Raw genomic sequence first — 21346 nt, forward strand, 5'->3', positions numbered from 1 at the left:
AATAAAGGACCGAGAGCTGAGAGATCTTGCTAAAATTAAATGCAACTTGTTGCCAGTATGGCGTTTGTGTGCACAGTTGTAAGGAGGAGACTAGAGGCGAATGTCTGCCTTGGCCCAAACGAGCCCTTTGGTTCCCTAGGGCAATGCCTTAATGACTAACCTGGGAGCAGGTGAAAGAAGAAAGGTTGGTTTTCCAAAGAAACTCTTGTTTTTCCTGGTAAAATGGAGCCGCTCCCTAGAACACAATATGAGGTTAAGGGAGCCAAAAGGGGTACATGGGTCTGATGAGTAAGGATATCACTGAAACAAACAGCATCAGGACCCAGCAATACTGCCGGCCTCTACCCAAACTCCACTTTTTTTGGCTTTCAAAGCAGTATATTTATCACACCTATGTGTAGAACGAACCAACCTCACACGTACACCGCTGAGCCTCTGCGAGGTCCTACTGGAAGCAGAGTAACTTTCAGACGTGCTACGGGAACGCAGAGGCGTAACAGCATTGCGAGGGTCACCGCGCAGCACCTTCCCTGCCTTGCCGCTCCGCTGCTGCGAGCAGGCCCGAAGCTGCAAAATGGAGGCCGCGCCGACTCCCAGCACGCAGGCGCAGCAGCAGCAGCAGCAGCAGCCGCGGCCCGGGGTCGCCGGCTTGAGCAGCCTCTGTCCGGGCCTGAGGGGCGGGCGGGCGGCCGCCATGGGCAAACGGGTGGCCCTGGTTCTCGCCGGCTGCGGCGTCTTCGATGGCAGCGAGATTCACGAGGCCTCGGCAGCGCTGGTGCACCTCAGCCGCGGCGGCGCGGAGGTAGGGGGGCGGCGGAGCCGTGCTCGCCGGCACTCCCGCGGGGTGTGTGCGGAGCCGGCTGTGACAGGCTCCCCGGGGGCGGGGAGGAGGAGGAGGCATGTCTCCCCCGTGGCTTTGAGCCCCTCAGCAGCCGAGGGACCCCCTGTGCCGGGGCAGGCCATGCTGCGGCTCGGGCTGTTTGCGGGATAGGAGCCTCTCCCGCCTCACGGCGGTCTTTTCCCCGCCGCTGCGCACTACCAAGCCTGCTCCTAACCTCTCTCCTCCCTACCTTTTCCCTCCCGTCCTGTTTCACCTCCCTCCCCAGCGGTGCGAATGTCTCCCTGACAGGAGCAGCGGCCGCGGGCAGGCGGCTGAACCGGGGAGCGAGGAGCGGCGGGAGGCCTTGCCCTGCTCCTGAAGACGGGACCCGGATAAAATTCCTGATCGGCTTTCCCATCACTTTTGCAGAAGTCGGGCGCTCGCCCTCGCTCGGGTTCGCCTGCTCGTTTTCTGCCAGCTGTTCCTGGGCTTTTTTGGTAACCGGGGTTCCACGGAGAAGCCTGGAATGGGATGTGGTGTGCTTTGGTCCCATCCGTGGCTTCAGATGGCGGAAGGTGGTCGGTCACTTTCTGTCTGTGTGTAGCTGCGCTCAGGTGTCTGATGGTAACAGCAGCACCCCACGTTTACCACAAAATTGTCTTCTCTAAAATTAACTAAAGCGGCGAACGCTGAGAAGTCTGCAAAGCAAGCATCAAAACAGATACGTGAAAACAGCTCCTGCAGTACACCTTTCACAGAACTTTACAGTTTTGATGCAACTTTCCCCTTTTGTGCCTAATCAGAATATGTTCTTCCATTTTTTGCTTTTCCTTCCTGCTACCAGTCTTGTAGGAAAGTGAGTAACTCTAATGTCTGCACTAGAAATGCTTCTAAAGTTTGCATCTTTATGTTTTAAACTTTTTTTTCTAAAACTCTTTTTTAGCACTCCGATACCATAACAGTTAAGAGCAGCCTTTCTGTGGAATCAGCTGTGTGTCCAGTCAGGCTGCCGGTATAAATTGTGGTGCTCTCTTTGTCCTTGGGGTTATCTGCAGAGGGAAGGCAGGCCCTGGCAAAATCAGTAAGTTCAATGTTGGCGTAAGAGTGGACTCCTGTCAAAAACCTGCAGGAATAGGATAGGGAGGATGGCCAGGTTTACCCATCCTAATATGTCACCTGTCACTTTAGGTATTTAATGTGATAGATCCATCCTGTGGAATCCACTTCTCTTGGATAAGAGACTTCAGGAACAAAAACTGTGTTGATTAAATGTTCTTTATTGTGATCAATATGTATGAGTTCTGTTTATGTTCACAAAATGGCTTCATCCCTATATTCTAGGTGAAGATATTTGCCCCTGATATTGAGCAAAGGGATGTAGTCAATCACCTAAAAGGAAGTCCAACAGAAGAGAAGAGAAATGTGTTAGTTGAAAGTGCCAGACTGGCAAGAGGAAACATTCAGGATTTAGCTGAACTGAAAGCTAGTGAATTTGATGCGGTCATTTTCCCTGGTAGGTGCTTTTAAAAGAAAATAAATTGTGGTTTTTCAATTGTAAATAACTGCTTTGCCTCTGCAACTTTTTTATTTTTAAATCCGTTTAGAAAATAAATCATACTTTTGAATTTGTGAGGTGTGTGGGTTTTCTCTTTCTTTTTACTTATTTTCTTTTGAGGACGAGAAAATGTTTCAGCAAGCTCTCATGGGCTGGCAAGTCATCTCAGTTTATTTATTAATTTATAGTTCATTAATTTTAAATGCCAGGGTGTTCTTTTGGTGTTAGGTCATACATTGCACTGTTCCTTCTTTCTTAAGATTGTGAAAACTTTAGTACCTACTTGTGGACAAGAACACTGAACAGAGTAAAAAAGCAAGGCCAGAACTTGACATTACATGGTAGTGCCTTATTTTTAGGGCCTCTGAAATTGTTGGCAGAATAGTAGGTTGCCAAGTAGACTATATTCCCTGTCAGATGTGAGTACATTTTGTTTTAATTATGTATCTGGTCTGCTGCTGATCAAGTTATACTAAACATGTTTATGGATAATTTTTTATTTATAGACCACAGAATTGCCTTTCAGACAGAAGTAATTATAATCACTTTAGAAATGAAGAAACCAAAGCATCACGAGGAAATTAGGACTTGCTGAAGATCACTTTCCAGAATATTCATAGTACTGTTAAATATTGCCTTCACAACTGTGCCTAAGCGTTAATTTTGAAGTTGTTACACTCTCTTCTGTTGTAAGGCCAGCAGAGGGAGTGGGTGTGTAACGCAGAGAAACATACTTCCAACGCTAAAATGAGTCGATGACATCAGGGCTGATCAGGGAGTAGAGGCTAGCAAGTATTTTCGTTATTAATTTCATGCTGTTATAACCTAGGCTCAGGAGGGTTGCTGTAATAACTGTTAGAGGGAAAAAAACCCTATTAAGTTTGGAAATGAAAATCTTACCTCAGAGATTTCAGATAACACTCAAAAGCGAGCAAAGAGTAAAAGGAAAAATATTATTCATTGAAGTACTTGTGGAAATTTCTGTTTGTTTATTGTAGAGAAGTTGATGTTGCACACATTCTGTAAGGAATCAAATATAATGGATGGTTACACTTACTAGTAACCTTCTTTCTTTGATTATTCTGATGGTTATAAATCCAGTAAATGAAGGTGCTGTAAAATATAATCTGCTAGTACAATTAAATGAAGATTAAATGCAAGTAAATGATTGTTATAACTAATTTCTAGAAAGACAAATCCAGCATTATTTTTAATAGGAAATTATGTTATTATTCACAACTGGTATGTCTCAGAATATCATTTTATCATTTCCTTTTTATGTAATATCCATTTTGTCTTTATTGTGTTAACTTTTTTTTTTTAAAATCCAAAAATAATTCTAGGGGAGGAAAAAAGCTCTCTTATATTTGCTTAAATATTGAACTAAAACTCAAGAGTGAATTATGGTAGAGGGTCAAATCACTGTTTGCATTACTCTTGTGAATTGCACTCTTCTACTTTTAACTATCATTGGTCTTTCTTCTGATTTCTGTCTTGCTTATTGAGGGGTACATATCAGATGTTGCAGCTTTTCCAGTGACTAGCAAATGAATGTGAGGTTTCCTATTTGTCTATTTGTTGCTCATTGAAGCAAGATTAAGCTTTCTGGCCTATGTAACATATGTGGTATAAAAACTGTGCAGTTAAACTTTTAACATTGTAAACCCATCATGTTTCATGTGCTGAAGGCTTTCAGTATAGTAACTTAATGGTCCTATATATGCCAATCGTATGTTGTAAAAAAGGAGAACGTCAGTCTGGTATTGAATTTAAAGGCTTTTAGCAGTGTCTTACATTTGAGCTCTTGGGGTTTTGGTTTGGGTTTTTTTAGGTGGTTTTGGTGTAGCAAAGAACCTCTGTTCCTGGGCTGTAGATGGCAAGAACTGTACTGTCAATGAGCACGTGAACTCCACACTCCAAGCTTTCCACAGTGCTAAAAAGCCCATTGGTTTGTGCTGTATATCGCCAGTTCTGGCAGCTAAAGTCTTTCCTGGTTGTGAGGTCACGGTTGGCCAAGATAAAAACATAGATGGAAGGTAAGAAGAAAATGGATGGAGATAATTTACATGGGAATTAGGATTGGGAAATGGCCAGTCTTCTGTGCAAAAGTCTGAGGTCTCTGGTGCCAGTAAACCTTGGGTAACTTATTAGTGATATTTTTCACGTATTTCAAATTTTCACTTGCATAATAGTAGTAGGCACAGAACTCTGACGTACTGTGACAGAACTGATGTACTGTGGCTCTGCATTTAAGACCTTGTTTTCAAAGATATCAAATCACTTGTTGTGTCCATAGGGGATGGAACAACCTGATAGTGGCAGTCTGTTTGACTCCCTTGTCATCATCAACTGAAGAGTCACTTAAATATTATTGTAGTTCTCTCATTCAAGTTATGTTGGCAGAACTTTATGGCTGTATCATCTCTTTATGTTAATTACAGTCTTTTTATTTACAGATTTCCTGATGCTGAAACGGCATCTGCTATAGCAGAGCTTGGATGTAAGCACATTTGCAAAAATGTAAATGAATCCCATGTGGATAATGTCAATAAAATAGTTACTACCTGTGCTTTCATGTGCAAGGCTCCTCTGCATGAAATCTTTGATGGTATCGGAACAATGGTACAAGAAGTCCTGAAACTTGCCTGACTGGAAGCATACAGACTTCTGCAAGGAAATCAATTTAGCTAAGCATAAGTATTTAGCTTCCTTTGATTGTATTAATAAAATAATGCAACTACTAAACTTTACAGTTCGTGGTTGGTTTGTTGGTTTGTTTTTTTTTTAAATCTATAATACATCAAGTGCTTACTGCTAAGTTTATCTTACTTATTTCTCTTGAAATAGAAAGCATGCGTTGAAGGTTGTTGTGGTGGTGATGGGGGTTTTCCCCCTTTTTTTTTTCCTCATGAATCTGAATGTATTCAGTCTTGATAAGATAATGTAGAATCTCTCCATGTCCAATGGGGTTTTATCACATCACTAATGGTTATCAGTAACTCACATTTGGTGTTACCCATCTGTCATTACAGATGAAATAGCTGTAAATGAGTCTGTATACCTTCAGTATAGGTGAGTAATTAAATTCTACTTTCTATTCGGAAGGGAAAAAGAAAAGAATGTGGTTATTGGGGTTTTTTTTCTTCCCTTGCAATTCTTTAAGCAAGTATAACTAATAGACCTCCAAAATCTTTGCAGACCCCCCTAGATAAACTGACTTTACAAACAAAGAGTCAGAGGCTTAAGTACAAATGAATACATTGCATGTGGAAAACACACAAGTTTTGCTCTAATAAATGAAATAATTTGACGTTTAGTTAGTAAAATGAATTAGCTTTATTTTGTGATTTTTTTGCATACAGAGTTTAGTGCCCTAAGGAAGGTACATCCTATATATATTAGAACATGTGCTTTGATCTTGCAAATGTGAGCAAAGGTCGTCAGCCCACCTTAGAAGCACAATCTGGCAAGGCTTTGTACTCCTGCAGGAGCTAAAAATTCCCAGAATTCATTATCAAGGCAAGTTGATTGTCACTGGGGACACTCGATTGTCTCAGCGTAAGAAGCATTCTGATGCTCACAGGTGTCTGTCACTCATAAGAAGTGTACTGTAGCCCATGCTTTGCAGTGCCTGAAGTAATCTAAACTGTCATCACTAGTTAGTGCTAATCATGTCTTGCTGAGTGAGCACCTTGTAACTGGAGCAGGAGTACAGCAGGTACAAACCTATACCACAGAGCAGCCAAAAATGGAACTGGGAAATAACGCTTTTATGACAAGGTGTGTTGAGTTGTCCCTCTTGCTCAGCAGCTGGTGAGATCAGGAGGGGCACTAACCTTTACCTCATCGATGCCAGACCAATCATTACAGCAAAGCCTGACATGTTGCAGAGTAGCAAGTGCTACTAGGCTGTATATGTGCTGTGTTTATTTTAGCACAAACATCAAAGCTCAGAGGTAACATGTGGCCTCTTCAAGGAGGCTTTAGAGCTAAATCTACAGAACTAAATATATAAAGGTTTTTATTACTGTCCTTCTCACAGTGATGTTTCTCATGGGCACTGCATTTCCATACTCCTCCAGAATTTGGATTTCCTTTATGGAGTTATTTAGCAGAAGCAGAACATTCAGCCAACTTTTGGCAGGAGATCCGGGAAATTTTTGTGTTGGGCACAAGCAGTGCTCTGCCTCTAGAGATATAAAGATAATTGAAGTTGACTGCCAGCAGAGGATCTTCTGGTCAGCCTGATGGAGCTGTGCACACAATTGCTAAATTATATACCTGGTCTAAAACCACAATATTGGACTGAGCATGGCTCTTGTGTTACAGGAGTCCTATTAAAAAGTGCTTGAGTCACTAAATAAGAATTTGTCCTGAATTTTGCGTTTGCTTTGTGAACAGCATCTAGCTGTCGGTTGGAACATTCAAAGGAAGCGTAGCTTCTCCGAAAGCGGTCTATCTGACTGTCCTGATAAAAATGTACTTAATACAGAACAGTCATCTACTTTTTCTAGGTTGTACACGGTCTCTAGAATGCCTTCTGTGGCTTCTGCAGGCAGGACGCTGGAGGCATTGGACTGAAACTTTTTTTCCAAGTCCTCCTTTTTCAGAGGTTTCCTCCAGTGTCCGTAGAATGTATCGCAGCGGTGGCTGATTGGGTTGCCATCCCGAAGTGTGACACTCACTTCGCAGTAAAGACTCTCAAAGCTAGGTGTGTTATCAGGAGGGTGCTCCAGCTGTGTTTTGCCGAGGAGCTCCTGCAAGGCTGGCCGGTGAATGTTCTCACTGGTGAAGGACTGGACCGACATGCTGCCATCCAGCAAAGCAGAGCATGCGACAAACTGGAAGGAGTGTCGAGCTTCGTGCTCTGAGGTAGGCCTGGGTCTGTTCACATATTTGACTTCTGGGACTTTGAGAATGACTTTCTCAATTTTATCAAGGGGGAGAAAGTTGTCACTGCTCTCTACAAGCTTCCTCCTAACAGAAGATGCTGCATCAGCCACCCAGTGTGTTCCAAGATGAGCAGGAAAGCGTTTGATGGCCACGTCTTGTTGGTCCAACAGCCAGGGATAGGACTGCAAGGTTGGCAGAGCCTGTGGGTTGTAATCTGTATAAAAGGCACCTATCCCTGACTCCATGTCCAAGATCTGTTTGTTTCCTTGAAGGCCCTGTGATGCTAAGCAAGCTGCTTCCAGTCCATGCTTGGCAGCATTGCCAACATGGAGGGGCTTTGTTTGGGTTGCTGCGTTAGCCAGTGGGGCACCTGCATAGGAGGCAGCAATAGCCAAGGCGTTTTTACATTTCAGCTGGTTGAGAGCTAGCAGTTTAGCACAAGCTGCGGCACTCCCCATCGTACCAACCACAGTCGGTGGGTGAAACCTGGGAAAACAAAATCTCCTCATTACAATATTTCAAAAAGTCATCTGAATTCACTATATACACAAGCTCAAATTTCCTTTCACTGCTGTGGAGGATGGATTGGACCTTAAAGAAACATACATGCAGAATTCACATGTGATCATAATGGAAAAAGTTATCATTTTTCACCAGGAACAAGTTAAACTGGAGTAGTACCACTTACAGCAGGTCTTCCCCAGAAAGCAATTGAAACATTAGAACTGCTCATAGTTCAAGGCATACTGAACAGAATAATGCCAAAAGTGTCACAGTTTATAGTCATCTATAAATTATCTGTAAATAATTTATAGTCATCTATAAATTATACATATTGGAGGAGGCAAGTTTTATTATTCTGAACTAGTTTTGCAAAACTGGAAGAAGGAACACACAGAAAAATAGAAAGAAGACATCTAGTCCCTCGCATACTTCAAGGCTTTCCCCTAAGCACAGCCCATCTTGGGCTCTGCTCTGAGGCCAGCAGCGGTCACTCCTTTCTGCTGAGAGCAAACCACTGTTTGCAAGTGAGGCATGATCGTATGTATCCAGGAGAGCCTGAGACCTCTGCTCTTAAACATTGCCCTTCTGCTGCTGTTTTTAATTAATAGTGAGATCATCACCTCCTTGTAAACTGATCGATGCTCTCAAAAAGAGATCTATCAGCTAAGCCATAAGGAGTCATGTAAGTGCATTTATGTTTAAGATGAACCTTTCCTAAATTTCCAGACAAATGATACAGGAAATATGATTAACTGTGCCATTTGTATTTTAACTGGCATTTAATTAAGTATACTAACACCAAGAAAAGAATCCTTCCACTCAAAGCATTTCTATGTACCTTTTTGGAATATTCCTGGCTTCGCTGGAGAAGCGCAGCAGCCTGCCTTGCACTTCAATTCCCACATTGAAAGCTAAGAGCAGATCGAGACCTGAGATTTTTTTCTTCTGAGGAAAGGCCTCTGAGAGTGCAATCACGGCGGGGAGCACAGCCCCAGATGGGTGTGTGGCTGGATGCCATGTGTCGTCAAAATCCATTGAGTGCACCTAATGGAAAGAGAAGCCTTGACTTGTCATCAGAAATAAAATCTGACTAGGCAAGATTGGCTCAGTCAAATGAAACTACGGTAACTGGTATAAAAAAGGACTGAAGAACTAGATTTTCCTTAGAAAACAAAACTTCAAAATTCTTTCTTTTAAGACCTTGTCATGGTTTAACCCCAGCCAGCAACCAAGCATTACGCAGCCACTCACTCACTTCCCACCCATCCAGTGGGATGGGGGAGAGAATCGGGGAAAAAAAGGTAAAATTTGTGCATGGAGATAAGGACAGTTTAATAGGACAGAAAGGAAGAAAATAATGATGATGATGATGATGATAATAATAATAATATGATCATAATAATAAAAAATAATTGGAATATACAAAACAAGTGATACACAATGCAATTGCTCACCACTCGCTGATCGATGGTTAGTTCCCAAGCAGTCATCCCCTTCTAGGTCAACTGCCCCAGTTTATATACTGGGCATGACATCACACGGTATAGAACATTCCTTTGGCCAGTTTGGGTCAGCTGCCCTGGCTGTGTCCCCTCCCAACTTCTTGTGCCCCTCCAGCCTTCTTGCTGGCTGGGCACGAGAAGCTGAAAAATCCTTGACTGGTCTAAACACTACTTAGCAACAACTGAAAACATCAGTGTGTTATCAACATTCTTCTCATACTGAATCCCAACCATAGCACTATACCAGCTACTAGGAAGACAATTAACTCTATCCCAGCCAAAACCAGGACAGACCTTTACTCCCAACATTGCTCGGTGAGAAGTGGCAGTGCAATAAAAATCTTGCCTCAGAGGAGTTTAATTCTAATTGAAGTTGCACCAGTCTAGAACCAGTATGACAACATATCTTATTTCCTACAATAGGTTTTTGCTGCTTTAATTAGACTGGTATAATTAAAGCAGCAGTTCTAGCTCCATGATGTGAGTGGTGACTCTTCACTTCCCCCAAAACAGTATATAAACACAATGAAATTACTTTCCCAGTGCTGTGACTGATGCTGCCGTTAGGGCTCACACCATTAAAGCTGTAGCAGGGGCTAACATACACCTAACTGAAAGTTGTAGCAGCACTTCTCTGGTGCAGCCATCAACAGGCACAAGCCCACAAATATAGATCAGACTTTAGCCTGAATTTTCAGCACCTCAAAACAAGACCTGTCACATGAGGAACCTGATTTCCTGGGGTTGCTGGAAGTAGGAGAAAGCTAGTCTTAAAACTGGGTTGAGCTGCTTAGCCCTTGAGAGTATCCAGAGAGGTGCCTCCTCTTTCCCATGCCCAGAGCCCAGCTGCTCGGGAAGATTTGGGGCATTCCCAGCATGGCATACAGCTGCTATTCTGGTAGCAAACTGCTCCTAGCAGTGCACTCAGTGTTTGTAATGGACTGCTTGTCAGAAAACTCCCGAAGTTTTGAGAACCCCCAAGGACTTGAGAGCATCAGGGACAGCATATTTAGTAACATAAGAATGCCTTAAAAGCTGAACTTTCACACCTATTCACCTATGCCTTACTTCACAGCAAACTGGGAAGGTGGTCAGGCTCCCCAGTGCTCAGGTCTTGTCCCGTAATACTGGGAATATGCACTTCTGAGGAGTGCGTTTCTGAACAGACAGAAGAAAACCCAGTCCCTGCCTTGAAAAACTCTGATGCCAGTGCAGAATAAGGAAAGTTGCGCCCAATACCCAGTAAGCTGTGTTCTGACATCTTCAATAAGTGCTTAGAATTCACCTGTGACTGGGTTATAATCTGAAATGATCATATACATGCTAACAGCCAGATTTGAATATCACACGGGCTGCTAGGAGCTAAGGGGGTACCAGATCTCATTTCCAAGGTAATTTTCTTTACATTGGAAATGAGGTGTCAAATTGGACCTCTGATCTTGTTGTCACACTAATTCAGATAGGCTTAATATTGCCATTTCCTTGGTTGGTCACCTTCCCTAGTTTTGCATAATTGCCTAATTTGTCTACCCCACCTCTTGTGCATATTTTGATTTCAAATGGCTTCAGCCTCAATCTGAATTTAGACAAATGTCTGGGGAGTCAGTTATTGCTTTAGTGACGAAGTATGTGTCCAAAATATATAATTGGCTTTTGCAAGCTGCGTAACTGAAGATTAAATTGCCTTGTGATATTATATGTGTGTATGTATATGTGCATCTGTCTGTATTTGTGTTTTTCTGTAACTATACTTTGCCAGTTGGCATGAAATTTGGATCCTGGGGAAATCAGTGAGAGTTAGAGTAACTCTGTAATGTGGCTGTAGCATAGTTGTGACAAACTGCAGAGTTCTGACCTTTGAAAACAGCCCCAAGTCCCACATTAAAGGTAAGGGATGCTGTTGAGTTCGATCAGATATATATTACACTTTGAACTTGGTCTCATTGGAAGAAAGTTGAAGCACATTTAGAAAACAGTCTAGGAAAGTTTTGTAGCAGGCTTCAGGCAGAAGAATAAAGTGAACTAAGATTTTAGGAGCATTCTGTTCTCTCTAGAGCAAGAATGGCATCAATTAGTGTGACTTAAGAGCAAATAAAAGAGCATCACTTACAGCCACTCCATTCACAAAAGCTGCATACAGAGGAGGCAGTCGGAAATCCAAGTGGCCCCAGATGGTACTGGATATATCTGAGCTGTAGATCTGAAACAAATTGACGTAAATTAATTCAAAGTCCTGAAACCAAGGGTAAATATGCCCCGTACCTCTGATGTAACCAAGATCAGACCATACCCTCTTGGGACCCAACTCCTCCCTTTCATGAGAAAAATATTGTTCTATCAGAAAGTATGAAAAGAAACTCTGATTCCTGTTGGTTTATGTCAAGGGCTCTTTCCACAGAAACAGGCCTCAGGGGGCAGACCACCACCCTCTGCCTGGCCATTCAATCCCTTCACACAACCTCTGGCCACTGACGTCCCTTCTCACTGCCCATCAGCAGTTCTCTCAGGACTGTCATCATCTTGTTGGGGAATATCTCCAGTTAAAGATTTTCTACATTTTAGCAAGACCGTGGGTAAATGATATATGGCCTACTGATGCTGGTATCCCCATGCTGTAAAGGGCTCTGCTCTTTTCCTTTTGCTGTGCAGATCTCTTAGCCAATGAAGAGATCTTTATAGAATTAAATAAAAGGGCATAAACTACCACGGTTTGGGAAGGGGGGATCTCTGTGTGAAGAGACTTATTGGACTACAAAGCTCTGGAGCCTGAGTACCACTAGCCAGGTCTGACTGATAAAACAGTGGGCTAAACTCCTCCTCATTGATGCTCTCCTGTGTTGGGAAGGCTTCCCCTCAAGGTCAAGTACTCCTCTAGTTTAAGGAGAGCAAGACCAGAGGAGAAACAAGACCAATGTACCTCAGACAACAGTTATGTTTTATGGACTGGAAGTAACCCACTACTAACTCTCCATCCCTTTAACAATCCCTTATTTTGGGAAGTCCAGTGTTAAGTGGTTTTCTTTGCTGATGTTTTTAATAAGATCTCCTAGGTGAAAGAAAGGAAGGAAGGATTCTTAATTAACTGTGTTTGCGGTGATGTGTCTGAGCGTACAGTGTTACAGACTTTTGCTCATCCAGAGTTAAAAGTAACTTGAGCAATGAGGTTTCCCCGTCTCCAGTGGGAAGAACACCGTGTCTCTCTTTCCATCCCCAAAAGAATTTTACCATGACAAAGTTTCCCCTTATAGCCCAAATGTTCCTATGTTTTTCTTATGGCTAAACCTTAGGGTTTATTAATGCCAGATATCTTACTTTGCTGTACTGTGTCACTTTGTGGCAGACCTCGGTGCTGGTACCCAGAAGCCCCACTCCAAGAGTATCCAGAATCATTCGCTTGCTTCTCTGAATGACTTGGTCTGTCAAGTGGTTTGCATTCAAACCATGAATCACATTGGCAAAATTTCCTGTAATTGTCTGAGAGGGAAAAAAAAAAAAAAAAGAAGTAGATATTTCTCTTCATTTAAATAAAACACATTTTTTTTTCCTTTCTTCTTTTTTTTTTTGCTTTCAGTTTTGGGCTACTGCTTAGCATGCTGGCCATTCCTGTTGCCCTGCCCTTGCTTACATGAATTGCATCAGCAAAACTAAAGTTTGAATTCTTCCCCTTTTTTTCCCCAGAAATGCCACAGTGTTATTTATATTTTATTTATACTTTCATCAGTGTCCTTGTCTGTTCTGTATTTCTGCTGCTTCATCCCTGACTTGAGTCCTTGAGGGTAAGCACTGCAGGTAATGTAACTTTGCAAGATATCTGTATCTATATACACACATATATATAAAACAAATAGAAGCAAAAAACATCTGGCTTTCCATAGCACCTTCTTATTGCTATTGAAATCAGTGGGAAAGTGGCATTTCAATCCAGTGCAGCCACTACCACACAAGGAGGCAAGATGTAATCTCCCTGAGTAGTAGAATTACTATCCCAAGTCTTGCTGAGCTTGAAGCTCAGCGGGAGATGGGACTTGGCAGCCCTACCTTGTACCTGCCACTCCTGGCTCCAGCTCCCATTGAATTCATGCTTAGCTGGACTCCCAGCTTTTCTCTGAGATACAATCTCATCTCTTTGAAAAGCAGTGGCTCCTTGTTCCTGGCACCTGCTGATTTGGGAATTATATTTCTAATTTTTTTTTTTTTTGCTTTCCTATTGAGCATTGACCCATTATGCAAACTCAGCCTGCTTCTTCTTGGCTGATGGTGTTAGCTGCTGTTGATATCTCTGTTAGAACTTCCCTTCTCCGACCATTAGAAACTTCTCCCTGTAGAGGCATATATTATTTACAACCAGTCTATACACACCCTTACTTTTTTATATAGGCATTACTGAACATAGCTTTTCTCCCTCTTTGGAAACTGTCTCTTTCCATTTCCCCTTATCCTTCTCTTTCCCCTACTCCCCTGCACATAGCCACACAGAGTGATGATATTTCCTCTTGGCCTTCATTTTGCTAAGTTAAACAAACCAAACTGTGCTGCTCTCTCCTTTATAACGCAGACTCACCCCTACTACACTAGTAGCTTTTCATTGCGTTGTTCCGATAGGATTTCTCTTTTCTGGCAGTGGTGACCAGAATTGTACCCATTATTTCAGACAAGTTCTCACTCAGCTTTGTACTAAAGCATTAAGACTATTTTGAGGTACGCAAGTCATTTAAAGCAGGTGAACTGCTTATTCCATGGTGTGATGCACGGCTACTGAAACATACAGAGTGAGGATACAAAAGCTTAAACAGAAAAGTGCATCTTACAGTGCCAAGAAACAAGACAGTACCTTTGCCCACATCTTGGAGGGATGGTGCATGGTCCCAGAAAGGTGCAGCAAACAAGTGCAGCCAGTGATCAGGGGAAATCACTCTCACTATTTATATGCTTATGTCTGGGGTGGGGGAAGGAATATTAGACCTTTTTTATTGCTCATCTTGTCCTGCCCATTTCCTCCTCTGCCTGGAGATGTTCCTTTTTTCTTCACTTTCAACTTTCCTCTGACTAACTGTACTATAAACTGCTGGGACATATGTGACAGGACTTTGCCAGTCACATTCACGTTGTGTAAATTGATATATGTGCTATTTTATTACCAGGTAGAAACTGATAAATTAATTCAAGTGTCTTACATTTGGTAGCATGGAGAAAAGAGGTCATCAGGTTAATACTGTTTTAAAAGCATGAATTGCTGTGTGAGGCCATCATTTCTACTATCAGGTTTTCTGCATCTCAGGCAAGGATGTCTTCTCTGAGGAAAGAGGCACTTCTCCCACCACGAGTTTAGGGATTTTGCTTCTGTGGGAATCTCAGACTACTACAAGATGGTGAGTGAGAAATCCCTGCCCATCCCATCAGGAAGGGAGCAGACCCCACAGGAGCATAAGTAGAGGCCACTGAATGATTCTGAAGTGAAAAGGTAATGTATGTCTGAAATTTGGGAACCTCCTGGATTAGGGAACAAAGTATCAAGTCTTTTCAGAATTGCAGTCTTGCACTTCCATGCTTAAGTGCTGCCTAAAACTTCAGGAACCTCAGTTCTTTACTCACCCTAGCCTCAAATAATTTTATAAAGCCTTATCTAACTCTTGAGTGCTTCCAGGTAGAGACCAGCACAGGTCTACAGGTGAAGTTAAACATCGATTTGAGCGGCTACTGTAAGGTCGTGTTTCAGGCTGTGTCCTCTCCCTGCTCCTGTCCCTGGACACATAGTCCTCCTTCTCCTCGTGCCAGCGCTGATGCTGAGCAGACCCCTTTCTGAGCTGGTCCAGCCTGTCTCCACAGACAGCTTAGGGATTCTCAGCTGTCAGGCAAAACTGAGTTTCATTGCCTCAGAAATGGAAAATTAAATCTAGCAGCACAAACAGGAAGAGAGAAATGGGGCTAGAAGTGTTCTGTGAAATTTTAGGAGGGCACAGACAGGTAAAAAGAATTGGGAGGGGATCAGCTGTTCCCCAGCAAGCTCTAACCCAGACATTTGCCTATTTTGCCTGTGCCTTGAGCCAGCTCTGCTTATGGACATCATCTTCAGGTGCCTAACTTGATTCTGAAAAATTGCACTGGATAAGAGAGTGCCTTAAATGATAGAAGCAGTTGTGTGTCTATTCATGGATGTAGCCAAAGAGCCTGAGGCCCAGGACTCCTAAAACCCAACCCTACAAACACATACACATTTCTTATGGGCTAACCTGCATTATGTGCAGGCTCCATTTAAAACCTCTTCCTGTCTTTCTCTTAAATATAAGCAGCTGTTCAGCACGGCTACTAAACCTCTTCCCACATACATTTCTCTATGAGTATGCTACAGCTTCCTCACTCACACATGTATAATCTGCATCTACATAAACCATCCCAGCAGCATTTCCTAGTTCCTGGGTGAGACATGCGCTTTGGCCAAATCCTGACCCCATGGGGAGACAGAACTGGAATGTTCTTCAGTGCTTCTTCCTTGCCGCCTCATTTCCACATTAAGGAAAACCTCAGAAGTAGCCTGGATGTACTGAAGAATGGTAATTGGTGCTGGTAAAATCATGCTATTAGGCTGAAACAGGGAAAGATTTTGTTAAATTTCACTTTCGTTATCTCAGTTCATTCTTCCCTCCAGAAAAATGGAAGAAAATATCTAAATCACAGAACCACAGAATCACAGAGTGGCTGAGGTTGGAAAGGACTTTTGGAGATCATCTGGTCCAACCAGCCTGCTCTAGCAGGGCGAACCAGAGCAGGTTGCCAAGCACTGTGTCCAGCTGGGTTTTGAATATCTCCAAGGATGGAGACTCCACAGCCTCTCTGGGCAACTTGTGACAGTGTTTGACCACCAGAAAATTACATCTTAAATAAAAGATACTCAAACCCTAAAGTCAGTTCTCTTTCAATTGTCTTTTTCCTTTACCATCACTTATAATTCTCATTTCTTCCTCCTCCTCAAGTGAGATTGAAGTGAAATTTGCATGTCCTTGACCCCTCTGTGCTTCTGGATGGCACAAAAGAGACACAACAGCCCCACAGCCACTTAAGGGGAATTTTCCTAGCATAAGGAAGCATTGTGGGACAATTTTCTTTTCCCCTGACAACTCCAATGGATGGAACAGTGAATACAGCTGAACAGCTGAAAAGTATGAGAAAAGTATGCAGTAACACAACTCCTGATTAATCTAATTTATTGCTCTAATGACTGCTCTAATACAGGTAGCATTATACTGGAAAGCCCACAATCAGAATGAGGCAAAAATGGCCCGTAGCCCTTTTCATCTCTAGAAGGCATAGTGTAGTGTCAGCGTGTAGGACTGCATTGTCAGCCTGCATCACACCTCAAAACAAGGTCTATACAACAGCTTACAGCCTACGTCGTATTTCCCCCCAAACACTTTGAAACACTTGTTACAGGAAAGAAGTGCAGAGGTCCAGCTGCCTTTAATCCCATGTAGAGACTCCAAAGTGAATTCAGATGGGAACCAGGACTTTTGATATGCCTTGCAACATGATGTGCGGTCACACGCTGCTAGCTGATCTCAGATACACAGTCACTTCCTTCTATAGCCGTGACTGCAGGATGGATGGTCCCATGCATTGCAATAGTAATGTCAGTACTATTTAAGGACCAAACTGAGATATTATGAGAAAGTAACCTTTTTTAAAAAAGAATGAAGTGAAACCATAAATGCACAAAATTAAATTGCTTGGGAGACCAATTTTCAAAATGTGGTCTGCAGATCTCGAAGTCAGGTGTACACTGGATACTGGGAGGGAAAGGAAAGCAACATCATTATTACTGCAGGGGGAAGTCACATCTATGCAAAGTCCTGTACCTCCACAGGAGAATTCGTAGGGGTCTAAACAGAAGGTTGAAAAGCTGTGACTGAGAGTTTGGCACAGGCTGTCCAGCCTGACAAAGGGAATCTGCTGCTTTCCTCTTCTTTGACACAATACGTGTGGTTCAGCAATTTGGGCAGACAATTTGTTAACTAGCGAGCATGATGGGAAGACAAAATGCATTCATCCAAATGCCATTTGCAACTTCATGTGCAGCTACAGTAATGAGCTGTGTTGATTACAGAACAAGGCTTTAGAAATCCAGTGCCCCACAGAGTCTATTTTCTCCTGCTGACATCACATTTTTAAGCTGCTTTTTTCTTTCTTTTGCCTCCAGTTATTTTAGGCTAAACTCTGCCCACACCTGCAAGCTGTATGTTTGCAACTGAAAGCAGTTTTGGCCTTAGCCTCATGCTCCTTTTGTTCTAAAGAAATATAAAAAATGATGACAAAATACAGAGTCCAGGCTTCCTTTTCTTTAAGCCAGCTTTTAAGATGTAACTTTGTTCATGGGCTGTACTAAGATGAGCTAACGGGAGGCAGGTGCCAATGATGTGCTCTGTTTACAGAGCCTCTGCTATTGCTGAGGGTCTGAAAATGCCTTACAAGTGCAGGACCTGCTCCTTTTCCCTCTACTGGGATATTTTAAGTACAGTGAAGAGGTGAGAATCTTAGCGAATGGCCTGGAATGTGTAGCTTGATCTAAATTCTGTTAGCAGCCCTATAGCCATAAATCTTGGGATCCCGTAACTCTGCACCACTATCATTATAGTCTCTTGTGCCTCTTTTTCCCCGAGACTACCTTCCCATGTTCACCCCAACAGCAGTTACTGCCCCAGCCAGCAACAATACACAGCAAATGTAGTAGGCAATGACTGCACCACGAAACGTATAATTCTGGAAATTTCTAGCCTATACTAGTTCTCTTATTCACTTACTTGCACAACTAGCAACAATGGCAGTGCAACCTCTGAAAAGTTACACCACCCTTGATTCCCTTTTTTGAACTTCCCACAGCAAATCTTGGAAGTGCCAGGCCACATTCTGGTAAAGGTTGCTATGAGTCAATGCACTAGGTCTGCATTACACCGTCCTTTTTGCCTTCATAAAATAGTGGTGCTATTCCTAGAGGCGAGTCCTTGCAATTCATTTAAACTTGTAATGTAGACACTGATTTGCTTAAATAAGCTGTAAGATAGAGGTACCAGACATAACTGGGATAATCATGTAGGATCTCATTCAAGACAGATTGATCATTTCAGTATAGACATACCGTGAACAGGGCTCAAGCTGCTCCACTAGCAGCAAAAGCATATTTGAAGCCAAAGAATGTGTCACTGAATGATTAGGCAAGCCCCTTCGACATCGTTTATGGCATAGCGTGAAGGGGTCTGAACTATAACAATGTGAGAAGACACCACAGTTCCATGAAATTCCTGTTGACCCAGTGTAAAATTTAGATCTCACCCATACTATAGCCTTTAACTGTAGTACTAGTGCCAGCATTCAGATGTTGACAGCGCAAGGGGCTACACCACACTCGACTGCCTTGGCTTTGGAGCTCAGGAGGAGGAGGTGTAGGGGAAGGTGACGCAGCCAGCCCCAGTCCCCTGTGAACTGCCTCTGTACTCTGGGGTACCACCACTTCTCCCTGGGATGCCTTGCAGCCACATTCCCAAAGCTTTTCTTCATGCCACTGTAGCTTCCCACCCTATTTTCTAAAGAAATAATGTTACCTGGACTAGTAGCAGGTGGCCGTAGGATTTCTATATGGCATGACCTCCAGTATGAATAATAGCAGCAGGTGTAGGAGTATCGTGGTTTAACCCCAGCCAGCAACTAAGCACCACGCAGCTGCTCACTCACTTCCCCCTGCCCCAGTGGGATGGGGGAGAGAATCAGAAAGAAAAGGTAAATCTTGTGGGTTGAGATAAGAACAGTTTAATAGAACAGAAGGGAAGAAAATAATAATGATGATAATAATAACAATAATAAAATGACAACAATAATAAAAGGATTGGAATATACAAACCAAATTATGCACAATGCAATTGCTCGACACTCACCAACCAATGCCCAGTTAGTTCCCAAACAGCGATCCCCCACCCCCAGTCCCCCCCAGTTTATATACTGGGCATGATGTCACATGGTATGCAATACCCCTTTGGCCAGTTTGGGTCAGCTGCCCTGGCTGTGTCCCCTCCCAACTTCTTGTGCCCCTCCAGCCTTCTTGCTGACTGGGCATGAGAAGCTGAAAAATCCTTGACTTAGTCTAAACACTACTTATCAACAACTGAAAACATCAGTGTGTTATCAACATTCTTCTCATACTGAACCCAAATTGTAGCACTATACCAGCTACTAGAAAGAAAATTAACTCTACCCTGCTGAAACCAGGACAAGGAGATCACATAGGTTTTCCGTACATGCATAAACTTTGCCATAACTTCTCCTTGTTGATGGGTTTGGCAGCCTGGGGCAGCCTGTAGCACACATTGCTCTCTTAATCAAAGAGCAGTCATGTTGAGTATATTAACTGGCCAAAATGCAGCCAGATGTCATCACAGGACTTGTGCCATTTGGGGAGATGATAAAACTTGATGTCCTGGTTTCAGCTGGGATAGAGTTAACTGTCTTCCTAGTAGCTGGTGCAGTGCTAGAATGTTGATAACACTGATGTTTTCAGTTGTTGCTCAGTAGTGTTTAGACTATAGTCAAGGATTTTTCAGCTTCTCATGCCCAGCCAGGGCACCTGACCCAAACTGGCCAACAAGTGTATTCCATACCATGTGATGTCCCATCTAGTTTAGGAACTGGGAAGTGGCGGAGGGGGGAAATCGCCGCTCGGGGACTGGCTGGGTGTTGGTCGGCGGGTGGTGAGCAATTGCCCTGCGCATCATTTGTACATTCCAATCCTTTTATTACTACTGTTGTCATTTTATTAGTGTTATCATTATCATTATTAGTTTCTTCTTTTCTGTTCTATTAAACCATTCTTATCTCAACCCAGGAGTTTTACTTGTTTTCCCGATTTTCTCCCCCATCCCACTGGATGGGGGGGAGTGAGTGAGCGGCTGCATGGTGCTTAGTTGCTGGCTGGGGTTAAACCACGACACTTGACTAGCATAAATTCAGAGTTTGATTAGCGGAAACCAAATTAGTGTGAGCGTATGTGAGGGATGTGGCAATTTTAATTAAATTATCAGCAGAACTCCGGTGGTACAAACGAGCCTTTAGTCAGTGTGCTGGGCTGCTGCATCATACGCAGAAAGGACCCAGCAAAGACACCCTCCTGATCATTTCAGAGCAAGCCCAGATGTCAGGCCATAACAGCAAGCCTGTGGTGGTGGTCTAGTGGGGAGATGGAGTATCAAGATCTAGTATATGACAAGCTTCAACATTAATCAAAAGAGTCTCTCTGCATCTAAACTATTACTCAGGGATTTTGAACCCCTAGGAAATTATCCCAGATGACATTACAAACTTTTGTATGCACTGGAAGGGCTAAAATAACACCTACAGCATATAGCAGAATGAATAATAAAACATTGTCCTTCAAACAGAAACAGGCTCTGGGAGAAAGATTCACCTAATTTTGTGGGAGTCTATAATTTACCTGTCAGCAGCTGCAGAAGCACTTGAGACAGGTACTGGGAGATGCTGTGTGATTTGGCAGAAGTGTTCCTCCAGCTTTCACAGCCGATGCTCACTCTCCTCCTCTCAGCTTAGTCCCTCCCAAATATAAACCCCCTGGAAGGATTTGAACAATGAACCGTGTTGCAAAAGCCACAGAGTACTTGTTGCTAAGGGACTGCTCATTCTGCAGGCTTGCACCATGGGTTGATTTTTTTTCCCCCTCTTACTTTCTGGACTGCAACATCTGCTCAGACAACATGCTCTCATTGAGCTCTCCAAGGCAGCTTGGTTATCCCATGAGCTACACACATGTCACTGCCCTTTAGCATCTCTTTTGGGACAATTCAGTAACTGGAGAAAGACTTTTTTCTTAATCTGTCATTGTAGGTAGCTAGATCATGCACTTTCCACCCCAATACATTTTAAAAGTACCAAAACCTATTGAAAAACAGCCTAAAATTACACTTTAAATATGGCAGTCTCTGATTTATGGTGCAATTACAAAACATGCCATGGTAGTTTTTAGTCATGAGATTGAGTATTACATGTTTCAGACTGTAAAACATACTGAGGAATTTCTAG

At 43.0% G+C, this 21346-nt stretch overlaps 2 protein-coding genes across 8 annotated transcripts in view; one reads left to right on the forward strand and one right to left on the reverse strand.

Annotated features, from left to right (window-relative positions):
• The first annotated feature begins 504 nt into the window (after positions 1 to 504).
• Positions 505 to 5119, forward strand: LOC142039493 (glutamine amidotransferase-like class 1 domain-containing protein 3, mitochondrial). The gene is made up of 4 exons (XM_075046025.1): positions 505 to 802; positions 2162 to 2333; positions 4207 to 4411; positions 4832 to 5119. The coding sequence occupies exons 1-4, from the start codon at positions 575 to 577 to the stop codon at positions 5022 to 5024; spliced, it is 798 nt and encodes a 265-aa protein (XP_074902126.1). The 5' UTR covers positions 505 to 574; the 3' UTR covers positions 5025 to 5119.
• Positions 5120 to 5696: 577 nt separating this feature from the next.
• The window catches only part of ACOD1 (aconitate decarboxylase 1), a 30131-nt gene continuing 14481 nt past the window's right edge, over positions 5697 to 21346 (reverse strand). For 5 of the 7 annotated variants that reach the window (XM_075046031.1, XM_075046030.1, XM_075046028.1 and 2 more), the window contains 4 exons: positions 12587 to 12748; positions 11385 to 11474; positions 8611 to 8816; positions 5697 to 7754 (listed from right to left, as the gene is read on the reverse strand). In XM_075046031.1, coding sequence (XP_074902132.1) covers positions 6800 to 7754; positions 8611 to 8816; positions 11385 to 11474; positions 12587 to 12664 — 1329 coding nt within the window. In that variant the 5' untranslated portion in view covers positions 12665 to 12748 and the 3' untranslated portion in view covers positions 5697 to 6799. Of the gene's footprint in view, positions 7755 to 8610; positions 8817 to 11384; positions 11475 to 12586; positions 12749 to 20744; positions 20879 to 21346 lie in introns of all 7 variants that reach the window. The other 2 variants (XM_075046033.1, XM_075046032.1) reach the window with 1 other exon arrangement.

Source organism: Buteo buteo, chromosome 14, assembly GCF_964188355.1.
Source record: "Buteo buteo chromosome 14, bButBut1.hap1.1, whole genome shotgun sequence".
In the NCBI taxonomy this organism is placed as follows: Eukaryota; Metazoa; Chordata; class Aves; order Accipitriformes; family Accipitridae; genus Buteo; species Buteo buteo.

Coding starts and splice junctions, on each gene's coding strand:
- LOC142039493 (XM_075046025.1), top strand. CDS start 575: ATGGAGGCCGCGCCGACTCCCAGCACGCAGGCGCAGCAGCAGCAGCAG. Junction 2,334..4,206: donor TGATGCGGTCATTTTCCCTG/GTAGGTGCTTTT, acceptor GGGTTTTTTTAG/GTGGTTTTGGTGTAGCAAAG. Junction 4,412..4,831: donor GATAAAAACATAGATGGAAG/GTAAGAAGAAAA, acceptor TTTTATTTACAG/ATTTCCTGATGCTGAAACGG.